Below are 19,335 nucleotides of genomic sequence, written 5' to 3' on the forward strand. Positions count from 1 at the left end.
TTCGGCAAAACTGGTGATGCGAGAGAGTGCTGTTCAGGGGTCGCGTTAACCGAATATTTTCCGTCGTTGACCGTTTTTTTTTTTACAACGGTGACAGAAAAAACTGAAGTCCATCTGTCATTTTGACAGGTTGCAATTAACACCCCAGACCACAGGGAGGCGAGTGAGCATATTAATCAGCTATTGTCTCTCTTGATGCATGACGTCGTTGGCCTTACTCGGAAAAATGTCAAGGCAACTGAGTGTCCGAAGTTTCTTCAAAAAGCCCCGAAATGACGATGGTGTTGATAAAAGAGGTGAAAAAAGAGGGACTGATGCAGTGAAGGATGACAACGAATCAAGTGAATCGCCGGTTCACTGCGGCGAGCAGTTGAAAACGCCGCCAATTACCAAGATGGGCAGAATTGGTAACACACTGAAAGCGGCATAAAGCCAAAAAAGCTGACCAGACTAGCCAGATGCTGAAATTATTTCAAGGAAAATATGGAGGGTGCCACCACTGTGTGTACTCTTTTTGCTAAGCTGAGCTCGCATACCACGGTAGCACGTCGGCTATGAACGAACACTTGACGCGCCGTCACCCAGGTGTATTTCGGAAGACAACAGGAAACAACAAGCTAGCGGATTGTAAGTCCATACAACTTTCTAACGATTTTTTAAAAAATTGGAAGTTGCCTTTATGTGCGTCGTATCAACGTGCATTTTTATTTAATAATAATAATGATAAATTAAAAAAAAAAAAAAAAAAAAATATATATATATATATATATATATTAGAGCTGGGAATCTTTGGGCACCTAACGATTCGATTACGATTACGATTCAGAGGCTCCGATTCGATTATAAAACGATTATTGATGCACCCCCCTCCTTTTTTTAAAGTTTTGTACATTAGTTCCAAAATTGTTCAAAAATACTCTCAGGCTAAACCAAACTACTATTTCAGTATCAAGTTAACATATAGCAGTAAACAAATATACAAAAATAACATTAAATAAAAAAACTCCAGTCCCCATTCTGTATCAGCAGCTTTAAACTACATTCAATTAATTTAATGTTGTGAATCAACCGTTAACGTTGTTAAAGTTGCTCTCGTTATTCCATAATTTCCCTTTTGTCTACTTTTGACATGTGAAAGTTTTAAAACAATTTTAAAGATAGATTCAAGTCAATATTTTACCGATTTAGGAGTATTTTAGATAAAAAGTTAATTAGATTTGCTTGGAAGGTTCGCTACAACAGCCTTGCAGGGAAGTTTACTGCTTTAAGATGGAGGCCGTTTACTAACGCCCACATCTAGCATTTTGCAGATGTGCTGCTACCGCTACTGAGTCTATATAGGATCTAGTCCTATATAAATGATATCCACCGTAACATTATACAGATGTACTTTTCTAGCAGCTTTTCGGCAGCAGTCAGGTATGTTGTTGTGTTTTTTTTTTTATCTCGTTGCATGAGTTGAGTTAGAGCCGTGAGTTGAGCGTTGGCATTACCCGAGGGGCCGGGTAATGAGAAGCATGATGTTTAGCTACTCCCGCTCCGTTCCGTCCCGAAGACCGCGCGGCGCGCTGAGTGTGTTGTACTTCCGCTTTACTTGGCATATTTCAATAATCGGAATTTGGATGTTTGTGAATCGTTCTCGAATCTTCCACGGCCGAATCGCGAATAATCTAAGAATCGGAAATTTTGCACACCTCTAATATATATACATAATGGAATTATGTAATATTTTATTATTATTAAATGTATCAGGATCATGGAAGGTCCCACTTGGGGGGGGGGGGGGGGTATATATGTATATCCTGTATATACGTAATAACAATATATATGGAAACACAGTAGTGGCCTGCTTACTGTAATCCATGACTGCACTAATGTTAGTTACTTTATATTATAAAGTATTACTGTGTATGTACATATAGTGACTGCATAAAGATATAGTAATTTTAAAAATTTAAGTGACGGGTAAAAATAGATTATGACCGGATTTTTATGACCCTGTCAGTCAAAATGACAGACAACTAAAAAGTCTAGCGCAACCTCTGGTGCTGTTGTGTTGGGAACTCCGGTTGGAAGCGAGAGTGTACGCTGTCCGGTTTTATTAGCAGATATTCAAGGTAAGCGTATTGCGTTTTCAAACTTATCCCAATATAATTATGTAGATTGTTAGCATCCAGAACTTTACATACAGTACAGGCCAAAGAGCACACCTTGTGTAATCCATGTCTTGTACATTGTAACGCGTGGTAGCTAGGATAAGTGTATAAAAGTACCAAAAAGGGGAGAAGCTTCCACTTATGCACATTTATTCACAAAAAATATTTCCACCTTGACCACTCTTCACTCGGGATCTCAGCAGTACGCAAAGACGCATTCCCTGACAAACTCCCAACATTGTTGTGAGGTCCACGTCAGAGTCACTGTCATCGCTGTAGCGTGCCATAGTGCTTTAATTATTTAGTATGATTTGGGGAAAACTCCCACGAAGAATAGTCAACATAAAAGATAGCAATAGTAATCCAAATCCGTGTTTTTTACTCACCCGAAGATCCAGGAATTAGACCGATCCGATGGCAATGTCGCAGCCGTCGATTCCACAAAATAGACAGATCCGAAACGCTGCTGTGGGACCGACGAATCAAAAAAATGGACGGATCCGAAACCAATATTGCAGAGGTGGTGGGACCGTCGGATCCAGAAAATAGACGGATCCCTTACTTGACTGAGGATCCAAGAAAAATGTTCAGGCGCCAGTTGTAACGCGTGGTGGGTAGGGTACGTGCATACAGGGAACAAAAAGGGGGAGAAGCTTCCACTGATGCACATTTATTCAGTAAAAATAATAATTCCGCCTTGACCACTCACTTCACTCCCCTTGTTTCCATTTGACTGGAAATTGCATCCAAAAGCAGCACATCTTCGTGAGTTTAGGCAGCAATAAGCAATTGATGAACAAGCTACACATTTGGAAAGATCCCAGTGACGTCATCACTGCGAGCCTGCAAACCATGGTGCCAGCTAACGGTCAAAATATGGACTAAATATTATAAAATATTGCCATTGAATTAACATTTTATGTGTTTCTAACAACCTATTTTAGTACAAGAGAACAATTGTGGTTTATTAGAGCATACATGTATTGAAGTTAGAGGATCACTTTAAACATACTGAAACACTAAAAGAAATGAATAAAAACATGGTGGTCAGTAAATGTTTTATAGAGCAAGTGCATGGAAAAAAAATATGGAATCACTCCATTTTGAGGAATAAAATATGGAATAATGAGAAACAAAGAAATAACAATCAAAACACATCTCTAGCATTAGGTTGCACCACCTCTGACTTTTATGACAGCTTGTAGTCTCTGAGGCATGGACCTGATGAGTATTCTTCATCAATTTGGTCTTTGATTCCAGTTGCCAGATCATCCTTGCAGGTCGGAGCCTTGCTGTGGACCATATTTTTTCAATTTCCACCACAGGTTTTTCAATAGGGTTGAGATCTGGGCTATTTGCATTGACTGGATGAGTCTTTCTCCAAGGAATGCTTTAACAGTTTTAGCTCTGTGTCATCTTGGAAAATGATTTCATTTTCCCCAAACATATTTTCAAATGAAGGGATGAGAAAGCTGTCTAAAATTTCAATGTAAACTTGTGCATTTATTGAAGATTTAACCTGCACAGCCATCTCCTCCAGTGCCTTTGCTTGACATGCAGCCCCATATCATCAAGGACTGAGGGAATTTTGATGTTTGCTTCAGGCAGTCATCTTTGTAAATCTCACTGGAACGGCACCGAACAAAAGGTCCAGCTTCATCACCTTGTCCAATGCAGATTCTTGACTCATCACTGAAAATAACCTTCATCCAGTCATTCACAGTCCACGATTGCCTCTCCCTAGCCCATTGCAGTCTTATTGATTTCAGTTTAAGTGTCAATGATGGTTTCCTTTTAGCTTTCCTGTATAAAAATTCCATTTCCTCAAGGCGATATTGCACAGTTCTTATACATACCTTGACTCCAGCTTCCTCCCATTACTTCTTAATTTGTCTCGTTGTACATCTTCTGTTTTCAAGACATTTGGCCTTTAACGGGTACGCTGGATTTAAACTGTCGGGAAACATAGGGTTTGGACAAAATAATGGAAACAACTTTAAAAAAAATCAAAAACTACTTCAATATGGTGTAGGTCTGCCTTGTGTGGCAATTCCAGCTTCAATTCTCCGAGATATTGATCCATACAACATGTCAATTGTTTCCATAGGAATTTGAAGCCATTCACACTCTTTTAGAGACAATGGCGGTGGAAATCGAAGTCTTTATTGAATCTCTCAAACTGACCATCAATGCTCAATAATGTCGCGGTCTGGGGATTTTGCCGGCCATACCAGATGCTCAACTTCAGTAGAATGTTCCTCGTGCCATTCTCATGTCCAATGAATATGATGCCAAAATGTTAGCTGTTTCCATCATTTTCTCCAACCCTTGTATGTTGACCGACCGTTTAAATCCAGCCTACCCGTTAATTTCCCACTCCAACAGTACCTAGAAAGCAGCTTTATAATTGCGAGAACATCCAATTAAGAGGAAAGTAATAGCATGGCCGCCCCAAAAATCGGTAGAGGAGCGGCGGGGGGGTTTGTCTGGAACAGCAACTGCTGCACTCTGGAGGCAGCTATGGATTAGCAGTCACTACAGAAGATTAATGAGCAACCGTGTCGCGGGCTAATTTAGAACAATAACGCCTAATTAATTACTAACAATCAGTCTGGCTTTACTTTCTTCCCATTCCAATGAGCCGCCTTTCTTTAATTCCGTTACCCTTGGAATTTGAATGAGTAGACGTCCAATCCGTTTGAAGTGTGAGAGTAAACCGTTCATTCATTCATTGGACATCTTTAGCCGTCACTGGCAGACAATGCTAGGCAATTTTGGCGCATTTCATGTCATTTCTTGTTCATTTTCACTCACTTCCATTTCCTTTTGGGGCATTTCCGGGTCACTGTCTGTTCACTGGTCACTTCCTGTTGATTCCCGAGTCATTTTTGTTGATTTTGACTCACTTTCTGTATATTTTGGGTTAATTCCTGTTGATTCTGGGGCATTTTCGGGTCACTTTCTGTTGATTTTTAGTAGGGTTGTTCCGATCATGTTTTTTTTGCTCCCGATCGTTTAAGTTTTAGTATCTGCCGATCCCGATATTTCCCGATCGGATTGCTTTTTTGTTTGCTCCCGATTCAATTCCAATCATTCCCAATAATTTTTCCCGATCATATACATTTTGGCAATACATTAAGAAAAAAATGAATAAAACTCGGACGAATATATACATTCAACATACAGTACATACGTACTGTATTTGTTTATTATGACAATAAATCCTCAAGATGGCATTTACATTATTAACATTCTTTCTGTGAGAGGGATCCATGGATAGAAAGACTTGTGACTTTGTATATTGTGACTAAATATTGCCATCTAGTGTATTTGTTGAGCTTTCAGTAAATGATACTGCAGCCATTCAACCCAAATGCATGATGGGAAGTGGAACCATGACTTTGCATAGTGCTACCAATTGATATATATTCTCTGCGCTGGGAAATAACATAGGGTGTTAATAAAAAGATCAATTGCTACCTTGCTTCCCCACATTGCTTCCCATGATATTTCTAATCGTAGGGAGAGGGATTGTAAAGCTTTAGCCTATTAAAAAAGGCTCCAAAGGCTGCCAAAATTCACTCTACTAATTTTACGCTGCCTTTTATCTCTCTATATAGGTAAAACGGCGCCATTACAGATTGAGCGCGACAATGCGTGAGTGAGTCATGCAGTGCATGCATTAATTGCATTAAATATTTTAACGTATTATATTTTTTAAAAAATTAATTACCGCCGTTATCGGGATAAATTTGATAAACCTACCTTAAGCCTAAACTAAAGTCTCTGGATGAGTGTAACATATTATGTCTGTAACGTTAAATACAATTAGAAAACGATTTAATTAGAATATATATATATATATATATATATATATATATATCAAAAAAAAGGCATGGCCGATATTTTTTTGCAGAGTCCGACACTTTGAAAATGACGTGATCGGACCCGATCGATCAGGACATCTCAAATTTTTATGCATTTGCGGGTAACTTCCCTTTGATTATAGGGGTCAATTCCTCTTGATTTTGGGGCATTTACAGGTCACCTCCTGCTGATTGTGGGTTACTTATGAAGGGAATAGTATCTTTTCCCGTATTTGCTGTTTGACTGTTTGTATTACTCTAACACGCCTAATATAAAATAATTAGCATTTATATCATAGTTTAAGAAAAACAAGCAGAATATATTTGATTTTATGAACAGTTGGATTTGAGATGATTAGAATTTGCAGTGGCAAGACAACGGGCAGATAAGGGCAGGGCAGATACAGGACGCCTTCTGACCTCGAAAGCCCAACTTACTGACTGAGCAAGAATGACGCTGACAAGGTCAGGCAAGGATAGGCAAGACATCTACAAGCCCACGTCTGCACCACCAAATCCCGCAATCAGCTCTTCTGGACAGTCCAGAACAAATAGCGGGACATCTTGTCTTGCCACAAGGAATGTCTGATACGAAGGAACTTGCAAACGAGAAGTGAACATTCAGAACTCACGTAGCGCTGAGGGTGACAAATCCTTAACTCTCGTTGCCCTGACAACAGTAACGCCCGAAACTCTCACGCCCAACCCACAACAGATAATAATCCTAAACAACGTCCAAACACACCATTCTTCCGGACCACAGCTTGCCTCACCAGAGCCTCATTTGCTCCCAAAAATGTATATATACGTCCTATTTTTAATTGTTTCAGTGTCCTAAAAACGTATTTATACGTCTTTTACGTTGTTTTTCACAAGAGACATCTCTAGGTTCTGATGCAACTTCGCTCCAAAGCACAATGGTCAAAATTCTTTTTAAAGCAATAAAACTGGCCACTGGAGGGCAGTAGCGCATTTGGTAAGAAGTCATATGTCAGGAAACGGAAGTCGGGAGAAGCAAGAAGCGTGAGAAAAATGTGGCGAATGACCCAGCCGGAAATGCACGAATCAGCATATGAAGTATCTTAAACACTAAATGCTGCTACTCATTTACCCACAAAAAGGCAGCAGTTCTCTAAGCAACATTACCCCATGTGACCCTTTACTCCCAATTTTCTAAAATGGCGACAACCAACAAAAAAAAGAAAGTTGAACAACGGCTGGTGCTTCAAGGATAGGTGGAAATTGGACTATTTCTTCACTAAAATACGCAACAACTGTCTGCGTCATTTGCAAAGAGACCGTCGCTGTTTTTAAAAAGTTCAATCTGAGGCGATATTACTAAACAAGACACGCTGACATGTATGATAAGATTACAGGGTAGATTCGTAGCGAGAAATTTAAGCAATTTGAATCTAGTTTAATTTCACAGCAGTAGTATTTTGCAAGAGCCCGAGAGTCGAAAGAGAATGCCACAAAGGCTAGTTGCGAGATTGTTGAAATTATTAATAAAAATAAAATAAAAATAAAGCAAATGTGACACACAGAATGGCTTGCTAAAATTTGCTTAAATATATTGTTCTACATAAAAGACGTCAGCCAAGGTCGGTCCCCCACATTTTTACCGCACTAAATCTGGCCCCCTTTGCAAAAAGTTTGGACACCCCTGCTCTAGTGTCTCGTGACTCAGCCAGAAATGCGCACAACAGCATCATCTCTCAGTTCAATAGTTTAGTTATGTGTAAAATAAATTGTTACTTTGCTATTAAAAGCTCTATTTATCTTGTTGTTTATGTTATTTTGTAAAAGGAAAAAAAATATTCAGATGTTTGGGCTGTCACAAAAGCAAAAAATAGCTGTGTTAAAGTTATGTTTGAAATGTATGCGTTTACAAAAAGCTCATTTTCTCCGTTTTTTCATCAGAAATTAGAAAATTGCTCAAACTAAGCTATTTTCTAATGTTGATTTCTGAACTTTTTTTCTGCTGAAAGAAGAGAGTCTAATCTTTCTTTTGGTGGGTTCCATGTTTATATAGCAATAGAACAGAATTTTCTGTGGGCCTTGCAAAATCCAGTTAAAAGTTAACAAGTTAAAATCCAGTAAAACGGCCGGGAGCGAAGGGGGTTTCTCCGGTGAAAATGGCTGGGGAGTTAAAAGACTGAATTTTTAACTAATCGTTGTCATTTTTCTTGGTAATCTTTTGTCGACTTGTGATATGTTGACTAGAGGTGGGAATCTTTGGGCACCTAGCGATTCGATTACGATTCAGAGGCTCTGATTCGATTATAAAACGATTATTGATGCACCACCTCCTTTTTTTATTTTTTTTAATTTTATTTTTTAAAATGTTTTGTACATTAGTTCCAAAATTGTTCAAAAATCCTCTCAGGCTAAACCAAACTACTATTTTAGTATCAAGTTAACATATAACAGTAAACAAAAGTACCAGTAAATAAAATACTCCAGTCCCCATTCTGTATCAGCAGCTTTAAACTACATTCAATTCATTTAATGTTGTGAATCAACCGTTACAGTTGTTAAAATTGCTCCCGTTATTCCATAATTTCCCTTCTGTCTACTTTTGACGTGTCAAAGATTTAAAATTGTTTCATCATTTAAAGATGGATTCAAGACAACATTTTGCCGATTTAGGAGTATTTTAAGATAAAAAGTTAATCAGGTTCGCTACAAAAGAGCCTTCTAGAGAAGTGTACTGCTTTAAGATGGTGGCTGTTTACTAACGCCGGCAAGTCTGTCATTTCGCATCTCTGTTCAATAATACATGTTCTAACACCGCCGTCGTCTGTGATTTTGCATCTAGTTCTACATATATATGATATCTACTGTAGCCGTATGTTTGTAGCAACTAGCAACTGGGCGTTGTTTGTAGCCGCTGTTGGCCCCAGTCAGGTATGATTGTTTTTTTATCTAGCGGCATGAGTTGAGCATGATATTTACTCTCGGTCAGTTCCTCATTGCGTCCCAAAGACCGCGCTGACTGGGTTTTACTTCCGCTTTACGTGGTATAATTCAATAATCGGAATTTGGATGTTTGTGAATCGTTCTCGAATCTTCCACGGCCGAACCGCGAATAATCTAAGAATCGGAAATTTCGCACGCCTTCATGTTGACCCTGGATCCAGTTTGCCTCCTCGCCTGGGTCTCTCTGTGCTGTATGATGGCTGCCGACAAATTGTCAACTTGTGTTTGGAAGCCTTTTTCCAGCTTTTAAAATGGAGTCCGTACAAGGGGTTAAAACTAAGGTGAATGCGTGGAGTTTGGCCTTTTGGCCGGTCGTCGTCGGCATTCCGCTGACCTGGGTCGTCGGCATTCCGCTGACCCGGGTCGTCGGCATTCCGCTGACCCGGGTCGTAATTGCGCAGGCGCATTTCCGAGGGTTCGACTGGCCGGCAATCTGGCTAAAAGTTCAGATTCCTTCAGTAGTAACCTTGACACCTTTTTCAAACGATTTATCGATTGTTGGCGGGAGCATATCAATAGCCTTTTGGGATTAAAAGTATCGTGATTTTCACCTTTTCGATATATTGTCACACCCCTAGTCCAAATAGCCTCATGTGAAAAAGCCACAAAGTGGGTCTCGTTTCACTCTGAAGGCCCCCCTTTCCCTCTTCCACCGGTCTCTTTGACTTTCTGTCCCGCGGCCCTAGTGATTAATGCGAGCTCTCGAATTAGGCGTGGGTGGATTTGCCAATGCCGGACACGCGCTCGCACAGCTAACGGCGTCCGACTCGGATCCGTGAGCGCTTACGAGCGAGGCCTCTTCCTCAAATGTCACGGCCGACTATTGGAGGGTTATGGACGAGCGGTCTGTATCTGATGCTAGCCAGACTGATAGGGGTTAATAGGTCTTAAGTAGCGGAGCGTACAAGAGAGTGGAGGGTTTTTAACAAGCCTCAGATGCTATCTAATCAATACTAGACTGCTGCTCAGTAAAGAATGAAGCTTCCTAAAATGGCTTTTGTAAAGATTCTTCCGTTAATTCCCAAGAAAAGTAGGAAAATGGAAATACAGATACGAAAGCTTCATTTTACAAACTTTTCTTTCAAGCTTTTTTCGCTTTATATCACGAAAAATGATTGTCGACGAAAGATGATACATACAGTAATACATGTAATGGCTGTTTAAAAAAAAAAAAAATCTTCCGTTAGAATGTCTACGATACCTCACTGGCTGCCATTGACGTCGCTAGACATCCAATTCAGTTTGACCGGATTGGACGTCTAGTGCTGTCACTGGCACTGAAACCCGAGGATTCAGTCTTTTGTAGGCATTTTCAGGTTACTTCCTGTTCATTTTGAGTCACTTCCTATTCATTTGGTGAAGTTCTTGAGTCACATCCTTTCCAGTAACCCCAAATCAACAGGGAGTGACCTGTAAATGTCCTCAAAATCAACAGAAAGTGACCCAAAATCAATAGGAACTTACCAGGAAATGCCCTAAAATCAACAGGAAGTTACCGATGAACATAAGGTGACTCAGAAATGCCCTAAAATCAACAGGAAATGATCCAAAATGTACAGGAAGTATGCCAAAATCCATAGGAAGTGAGTCGTAAATGCCCTGAAATCAACAGGCTGTGACCGATGAACAGAAAGTGACTCGGAAATGCACCAAAATCAGAATGAAATGATCAAAGTGTAAAGGAAGTGAGCTAAAATAAATAGAACAGGAAGGGATTATGGGGGGACAGAAGAAAAGAAATACAAGAGAAGAAAGAAAAGAAACCCATACACAAACAACAACAAGAAATACATTGAACATCTAAACTAGTTACTAATATGCTGGTGCTATCGTCAGCGAGATGTATTTCCGGTTTACACCATGTGGGGGCCAATTGGCCAGTGAAAGAGGAGAATGGGGGTGGGGGTGTCTATAAGACTATAAGCTAAGTGATTGAAAGGGGTAGAGTGTACACAAATCAGTTCTGTCATCTAGAACCCAGTAATCGTGTGAATCTCTTATGAGTGTAAGCCCGTTGGCGACCAACCCTACGCCGCCGCATCGCCAATCCCGGCACCGGAACCCCCAACCCGAGCATGCCCTACCACATCCAGCAGCACGCAAGCCCCACCGGGCGCGCGACAGCCACGCAGACGGGTGGAGAAACCGCGCGGGTGCCAACCCAGGGCCACGGCCCCCACCCAGCCAGCCCGGGGAGGGATGGCAGGCGGGGGGGTGTTTGGGGCCATGCGCAGCCCATCCCTCCTCCCGCCGCCCAGCAAAGGCGCCACCGATACGATATCCATTTTTTGAAACCGATACCGATATCAATAACTTCCTGCTCCTCGAAGCCGATACCGATATCGATAACCGATAATATATATAATTTTTTAAATGTATAACCTTTTTGTATAAGTTTTTGAACACCTGGAGGTTTAAAAAAAAAAAAAAAAAAAAAACTAGTGGTGGATTGAACATAGATTTGCCTTTGATCTCACCAGATTTTTCATGATGACATGAACAAAACAGTGTGTTTCATTTCTGCACTGCCCGACAGCCAGCTAAGAATGAATGCACTTCCATAAACCACAAGGCTTGGTCTTTTTTTGCTTTTATGGGAAGACACTCGTCTTAATATTGTGAAAGTACAATAGAAAAATACACATATTCAAAACTCAATATACAACAAACTGCACAATCCACTTATATACACAACTATTATATGTATAGCATAGCACACTAGCTTGAGCTACTAAAGCGTTAGCTTCTATAACACAACTTATGAAGTTCTGTACATATGACCCTTCACCACAGAAGTAAACTTATATTGCACATCCATATGTTATAGTAAACACAAAATACATATATTTCCGAGGTGGAAACATATCGGAAAGCATTCACGACTGTCAATGCTATCGCTAGACACCGCAATGTGTAAGTGATTGAACCAAACTACAGTAACAAAAAATAGATGCAGTGAATTATTCTGACCAGCAGGTGGGAGCAATGCCCCACAAATGATCAGCTGATTTCCTGTACTAGTGTGTAAACTGTAAAACCAGAACAGTACATATTATCGGTCCTATTATAACGGGATGACGTCATAATTCCTATTATCGGACCAGTAATTATCGTGCACCAGTAAAAAATACCGAAGTGATGCATTTAATCTGCTTCTCTACTCATGAACTCATCATGGCGTATTGTACCAAACCACACAGTTTAACTCTTCCTATATACTTGGAATATTGACGTAAATAACGTTGCGTCTTGTGGGGTATTATTTGAACCCCTAGTTTTCCTATGTTTCTTGCTGGATTGCCGTGTTCGTATATTTTAGTTTCCATAAGGTCATTCCACAGTGTCTAATGGAAACCGCTTCCACTTCAAGACTTTAAGTTCTTATATTCAAAATGAAACCTGTTGCAATAATCCAATGCTGAATTTGAAATTCGCAGTTCATCTGGATAACTCTTTCTGCGAGTGACTGTACAGTTTTTTTTTTTTCGTAGGTCACCTTCGAACAGCACAAGGAGCACCTCTCCCGCATGTTCCGCCAGTACCAGCGTCAGGAATCTGGCGGTTCTCTCGGTCCCATCCGAACAGTGTCCGGCGTCAGCCAGAGCTCAGAAAGTGCTGACTGTACCAACGGTCCTCCCTCTACAGTCATTGAACTCACTGTGGATGAACCCTCCACTGATGCATCCAAGACTATGGAAGCCCCTGTTACTTTGTCCAAAGTGGAGGAGAATGACCAGAGACTATCAAGTGAACAAGATAATGGGATTTCAAGCAATAACGTAGGAGAACAGAGTGGAAAAGCAAGTCAACAGGAACCTGAAATCGAGATGAAGAAGACGGATCGTTTACTAGAGAGTGAAAACCCTAGAACGGTCGAGAGTCAAGATCTCGCAGTCGTCGAGAGTCAAGATCCCGCAACGGTCGAGAGTCAAGATCCCGCAACGGCCGAGCGTGAAGTTTCTGAAGATAAAGACTCTACAAATGAAGGTGCAACCAAAGAGGAGCCCCAGAACGACCAAGTGGTTATGCAGTCTGTGGCCTCTCTAGACGACAGCTTGCAAGGTGGCGCCTCAGTCTTCAATGAAGACTTAGTAGACGTGTCCACTGTCAGCGACCCTGTCGACGACAGCCAGGAGTCATCGTACGCCTCTGCGGCAACTGAAGACGAAGACAAAATCGGAGGTGTAAAGAAGGAAGTTGCTCAGGAGAAAACCCATGAAGAAACCAGAGATAAAACAATGTCTCAAACTGTGGATACCCCAGCACCTAAAACCCCTGAACAGAATGTGACCGACCAACCGAAAGATGAACCTGTACCTTCGGACCAGCCGACCACTCTGCCCTCTACAGGCCAGGAGGATCAAGAAGGGTCAAAGGCCATCTCAACAACCACCGAGGTGGAATCTCCTTCAGGCGACCCGCTCAAAAGCACCTCTAGCCAGAAGACAAAGGAAATCAAAATCGCTCGACTGGATGTGTCCAATGTAGCCTTAGACACGGAGAGGCTGGAACTGAAGGAGGCACAGGCAACCGTATGTACCTTCTTGGTCCAAACGAGATGTGATTTGCTTGCATAATCTCATTGGCGTAATCCCAATTTGCATTGTCATGATTGTGGTGTCTACAGGAGACGAATCAAGCGGCGACGGCAGTAGCTGGCGGGTCCTCCTCGACCAAGTCCCGAGAAAGCGGAACTTCGGTGCCGCGTTCCACCATGTTCCGTATCCCAGAGTTCCGCTGGTCCCACATGCACCAGCGCCTCCTCACTGACCTGCTTTTTGCCATCGAGACGGACGTGCAAGCATGGAGGAGGTTGGTCTTGATTGGAAATTTTCAAATTGTAACGCTTTACCTCGCACTATAAATGTCATTCACTCTAGGCACCTACACTCATTCAGGGGTTTGAGGGAGAGTCAGAACAGGGCTATAATGCATCATGCACTGAGGGTGCGGGGTGGCTTGGGTCGGTTGGGGAGGGGGGGTGTCGATGTGACAGTTGCCTCCCCGCCATTCCCGCACCTCTTTTAATGCCGTTCGTCCGCCCGCCTGCCCGCGAGTTCAACCACCTCCTTTGGTGGGATCCCAAGGCGTTCCCAGGCCAGCCGAGATATAGTCTCTCCAGCGTGTCCTGGGTCGTCCCTGGGGCCTCCCGCTGGTGGGACATGCCCCAAACAGGTTTCCAGGGAGGCGTCCAGGTGACATTCGAACCAGATGCCCGAGCCACCTCAGCTGGCTCCTCTCAACATGGAGGAGTAGCTCCCGGATGACCGAGCTTCTCACCCTATCTCTAAGGGAGAGCCCGGACACCGTGCGCAGGAAATTCAGTTTGGCCGCTTCTTGTTCTTTCGGTCACGACCCATAGCTCTTGACCATTTGTGAGGGTAGGAACGTAGATCGACTGGTAAATCGAGAGCTTCGAGAGCCTTTCGGCTCAGTTCCTTCTTTACCACGACAGCTGCACCGATCCACCTGTTGATCTCCCGATCCTAGGAGCTTAGTAGTCTGGGGCTTTAAGCCCCTGGCAGGGTCCCCCCTTGTGATGGAATAAAAGAAATAGACTCAGGTTTCCCTTTCCCAAACATGGGTTACTGGGGCCACCCTCTGGAGCCAGACCTGGAGGTGGGGCTCGAAGGCGAGCGTCTGATGGCCGGGCCTGTACCCATGGGGCCCGGCCAGGCACAGCCCAAAAAGGCAACGTGGGTTCCCTGTCCCATGGGCTCACCACCTGTGGGAGGGGCCAACGAGGTCGGGTGTGTAGGGAGTTGGGCAGCAGCCATAGGCGGGGGCCCTTGGCGGTCCGACCCCCAGTTACAGAAGCTAACTCTTTTAATGCACCACATATATTATACTCCATGGGGGAGCTACGACGAGGAGGGGTGGAATGTGCTACTTGGAAGATGTTCTACGCGGTGGTCCCACTGCCCTCTCAGCCGTGCATACACTGCACTACCCTCCCCACACAACCCCATCACGGTGCTGGGAGTTGCTGCATGTTTGGGACCTGGCAGCCACGGTAATGGGGCAGTAGGTGGGTTTAACTGATTGGATTTGGGGGTCCCGCGGTGTTTCGCGTCCTTTGCGGGGTTGCGTTTGTGCCTGGGGGTTCGGGTAGGCGGGCGGTATTGGGGGCAGGCATCTGTGCGGGTCCAGTGGTATGTCTCCTGGTCCCTTTCCTGAGGGTTGGTTAACGGGGGCGCGGATGGTCCAGGGGACCGCCTTGGAACCCGGGAGGATGACACTGGCCCCTTTGCTGGAGCTGCGGTGGAGGGGTGTGCCGCGTCTTTTGCGGGATTACGTCAGTGTCTGGTGGTCCGGGTTGGCGGGCAGTGTTGGGGGCAGGTGTGTGTGTAATGGGGGTGGTAGCAGGTCTCCTCGTCCCTTCCCCGAGGCCTGGTTATTGTAGGTGCGGATGGTCCAGGGGACCGCCTTGGGACCCGGGAGGATGACACTGGCCCCTTTGCTGGAGGTGCGGCGGAGGGGTGTGCCGCGTCTTTTGCAGGATTACGGTAGTGTCTGGTGGTCTGGGTTGGCGGGCAGTGTTGGGGGCAGGTGTGTGTAGGGGGGTGGTGGCAGGTCTCCTGGTCCCTTCCCTGAGGCCTGGTTATTGGGGGCGCGGATGGTCCGGGGGACTGCCCTGGGTCTCATGAGGACGACGCCTGCCCCTTTGCCGGAGCTGCGGGCGGAGGGGTGTGCCGCATCCTTTGCCGGATTATGGCAGTGTCTGGCGGTCCAGATAGGCGCGCAGTGTTGAGGGTAGGCGTGTGTCGGGGAAGGTGGCACGTCCCCTCGTCCCTTCCCCGAGGGCTGGTTAATTGGGGCGCGGATGGTCCAGGGAACCGCCTTGGGATGACGCTGTGGGGGCAGCGGTGTGCCGTGCTCGCTCCCCTTCAACTAGCGGGGGTGATGCCGGGGCCCCGTGGCGTCTCATGCGCAGAATTTCCACTATTCTGCAAGACTCATACGTCTGAGTGGGTTCACGCATGACTGGGTGCAATCACACTCAGAGATTGTTGGTGCCAGGATTAGCGATCAGGTAGCATAGAATAGGATGTCAACATATCAACACTTACAGGTGATTTAGATTATACTTGGTTCCCCACCTCACATTGCCGGAATTGCTTTATGATAGCACCAGTATCTCCACATAGGCGTTTAATTGTTGTTGTTGTTTTGTTCTTCTTCTGTCTGCTTCCTTCCTTTCTATCCCCACATAACCCCTTCCTGTTCGCTGCTATCTCATGAATAAAACATAATGAGTATATTAAACTCCCATGTAATACTGTGATACATTTAAACTGTTCAGACCATCAAGACACTGATTCCTATTCTGTGTCTAAGCAGCTGAACAGGACAGTTTAAAAATAAGAAAAAAAATCCAAAACCTAACCTAACACACTCATTTAACTCATTGGCTACGCTAAACGTCCAATCCATTTTGAATGCACCAAGTGAATGAACAAATGTTTTTCTGTCTTTTCAGCCACTCCACCAAGACTGTCTTGGACTTTGTGAACAGCAGCGACAACGTGGTGTTTGTGCACAATAGCGTGCACCTCATCTCGCAGGTGGTGGACAACCTAATCATGGCGTGCGGCGGCATCTTACCTCTGCTCTCCGCCGCTACGTCGTCCTCTGTAAGTCTCTGGTCGATGACGTACGCGCGCATTCAAGTTATCCATCCACATTGACCTTTTGACAATTGCGTTAGCTGGACGTTAGCCGCTTATAACGTCGTTACATGCTTTTTTGTGTCATTTGACCTCCTTCAAGGGACGCGGTGACTTCTGTGTGACCCGGAAAAGCCGATTTATTGTTGTTTCTAACTGGATTTACAAGAAGGTCAATGTAAAAATATTCAGACATTCTTACGAATAGATGGCGTTAACCCTTCCAGTACCATTGACGAAGATGGATGTCCAATTTTTTGCATTGCTGTGAATTTGGCACTGCTTTCAATGGCAGCCAATGAGTTAAGAAATGTGACTGTTTAAAACAACACTAGGTAACTTTTCAACCTTTATCAAATATTTTCATAACATTTGTGATATGCCGACTGACAACTAGTTACATGACACATTTTTTTCGATCTGTATTGCTTTCATCGGCACTAATTAACTTCGTGGAGGGTGGCAGGAACCCTGCCGCACAAAAAAACTACAGATGTGCTGACTGCTTTACACCATACATTACTTCCCCTTTCCCCATTCATTCATTTGCGCAAATTCTGTACAGATGGCAGAGCAACAAAAGTGACAAAAAGTTTTGTCTGGGGAGGAAAAAAAGGGAGGCTACCAGGATATACAGGATAAACATTGACCCGGCTTTCACTTGATGGTGTGATGCTAACTAAATGCAGATCTAAGTACAACAAAACAACAATTAATTGCCTAACTTACATTGCAATATAGTCTGCTAGCTTAAATGCTGTAAAATGCTAACCTTTTTTTTTTTTTTTTAAATACAAAGCTTTTATCAATACAAAGCTTTTATCAAATCGTTAAAACAAATTTTTTTTCAATCAAAAAAATTCGAAATATACCTCTAAACTAAATAACGAATGCATAAACAAACACATTAGCTCAGACAAAAACTTAGGTCGGTTGTAACAGGGAGCAGATGGATTCAGGATGGATGATATGTCATATTCACTGTTGCCACTAGAGGGCTGTATGTACCCAAATGAATAAAACTACATTTTATTCAAATAAATTAAAATACCTGAATTTAAGCTTCAAACAGTATAGAAAAATTAATAAATGAGAATTCGAAGTACAACAAAAGAACAATTGGCTAACTTGCACAGCAAAAGTCCACTAGCTTAACTTAGCTTTTTTTTTTTTTTTTTTTAACAATGCTCTTAAAAAACATTCAAACTCATATTCCCACAAAAACAGCTAAATATACCCACAAATTAAATTAGAAATGCATTAAAAAACATATTAGCTAAAAAAAAAAAAAAAAAACTTACCTTATGTTGGTGTTAACAGGGAGCAGCTGGATTCAGCCATGTTAGAGTGACGTCATATTCACTGTTGCCATTAGAGCACAGTATATCCATCCAAATCAGTAAAACTAAATGTCAACACTGTCAAAACAAACCATTACAACACCACTCTCTTTCAACGAATCCTGGAAGCAGCAAAATTTGATTCAAAGCGTTTACATGGAAGTTCTAGTTTTCTCTCTCTTTTTTTTTTTTTATGTACAAAAAAAGCCTCTTAAAAATGAGTTAAAAAAAAAAAAAAATTACATACAAATATGAGGAATGTTAACAGATAGCATATTCACAGGCTAGTTAAGTAAAATCAGTTAAATTTATTACTATTATTTTTTAAATTCACGTTGCAATTCACATTTTGTTGTGGTAGTAGTATAATTTTATTAATAACAGAGTCAAATTTTTTTTTTGGGGGGGGGTTCAAAATGTTATTTAATCACTCTCCATCTCATCTGGCCCTCATCGTTTTTAGATTGAAATGTTAAATAAAACAAGTAAAAGCTGATTTATGTATTTTTTTTGTATGGACACATAAATGTTTAAATGACTAGTTTTTGCCTGAAAAACTGACAGTTGACCAAAAATGACCTGATTATTTGAATGTAAAATTCGGCTTTTGTGGATTGAAGGAATCTAACCTTCTAGCCAGACCGCCGGACCTGCGCTGGCGAAGCTCCAACGGGCTGGGCCGGCGGGACCCCGGCAACCGGTTAGAAGGGTAAACTCCACGCGTTCACCTTAGCCTTAACCCCTTGTACTGACTCCATTTTGAAAGGTTTAAAGAAGGCTCACTGAAAACAAGTTGACAATTTATTCAGGTCGACAGACATCAAAACGGCAAGGCGAAACAGAAACACTCAGGCGGGGAGGCAAGGTCACCCTATCATACGTCAACAAAAGGTTCCCGAGAAAAATGAAAACGCTTAATTAAACATTGTCATTTGAAGGCTCTCGCGGGGCGGGCCGTGGGCAGGAAAAAGGGTGTGTTTGGGATTATTGTCAGTTTGTGGATTGGACAGGAGGATTCGGGAGTTAGTGTTGTCCGGGCAATGAGGGTCGTGGATTTTGCCACTTCAGCGTCAAAGGGGCTCTTGGAGTCTTGTCAGTCGTGTTATCAGTTGGATATCAGGTGTTCTCCTGTGTTCCTTGTGTTAGGACATACCGTCCCGCCATTTGTTGTGGACTGTCCGAGAGAAGCGATTGCAAGACTTGGTGCATCAGTCTTGCTCATGACGCACACGTTGGGCGTCCCTGATAAGAAGGCGTCGTGTATCTTTAATGCCCTATATTCTGCTTGTTTTCCTTAAACTATGGTATAAGTGCTATTTATATTATA

General features: G+C 42.9%; 1 protein-coding gene across 7 annotated transcripts in view; it reads left to right on the top strand.

Annotated features, from left to right (window-relative positions):
- Positions 1-19,335, top strand: part of lrba (LPS-responsive vesicle trafficking, beach and anchor containing) — a 442,809-nt gene that overhangs the window by 84,280 nt on the left and 339,194 nt on the right. For all 7 annotated transcript variants that reach the window (XM_057842680.1, XM_057842682.1, XM_057842684.1 and 4 more), the window contains exons 22-24: positions 12,493-13,533; positions 13,629-13,813; positions 16,482-16,635. In XM_057842680.1, the coding sequence (XP_057698663.1) occupies positions 12,493-13,533; positions 13,629-13,813; positions 16,482-16,635 (1,380 nt within the window). The remainder of the gene's footprint in view (positions 1-12,492; positions 13,534-13,628; positions 13,814-16,481; positions 16,636-19,335) is intronic.

Source organism: Corythoichthys intestinalis, chromosome 8, assembly GCF_030265065.1.
Source record: "Corythoichthys intestinalis isolate RoL2023-P3 chromosome 8, ASM3026506v1, whole genome shotgun sequence".
In the NCBI taxonomy this organism is placed as follows: Eukaryota; Metazoa; Chordata; class Actinopteri; order Syngnathiformes; family Syngnathidae; genus Corythoichthys; species Corythoichthys intestinalis.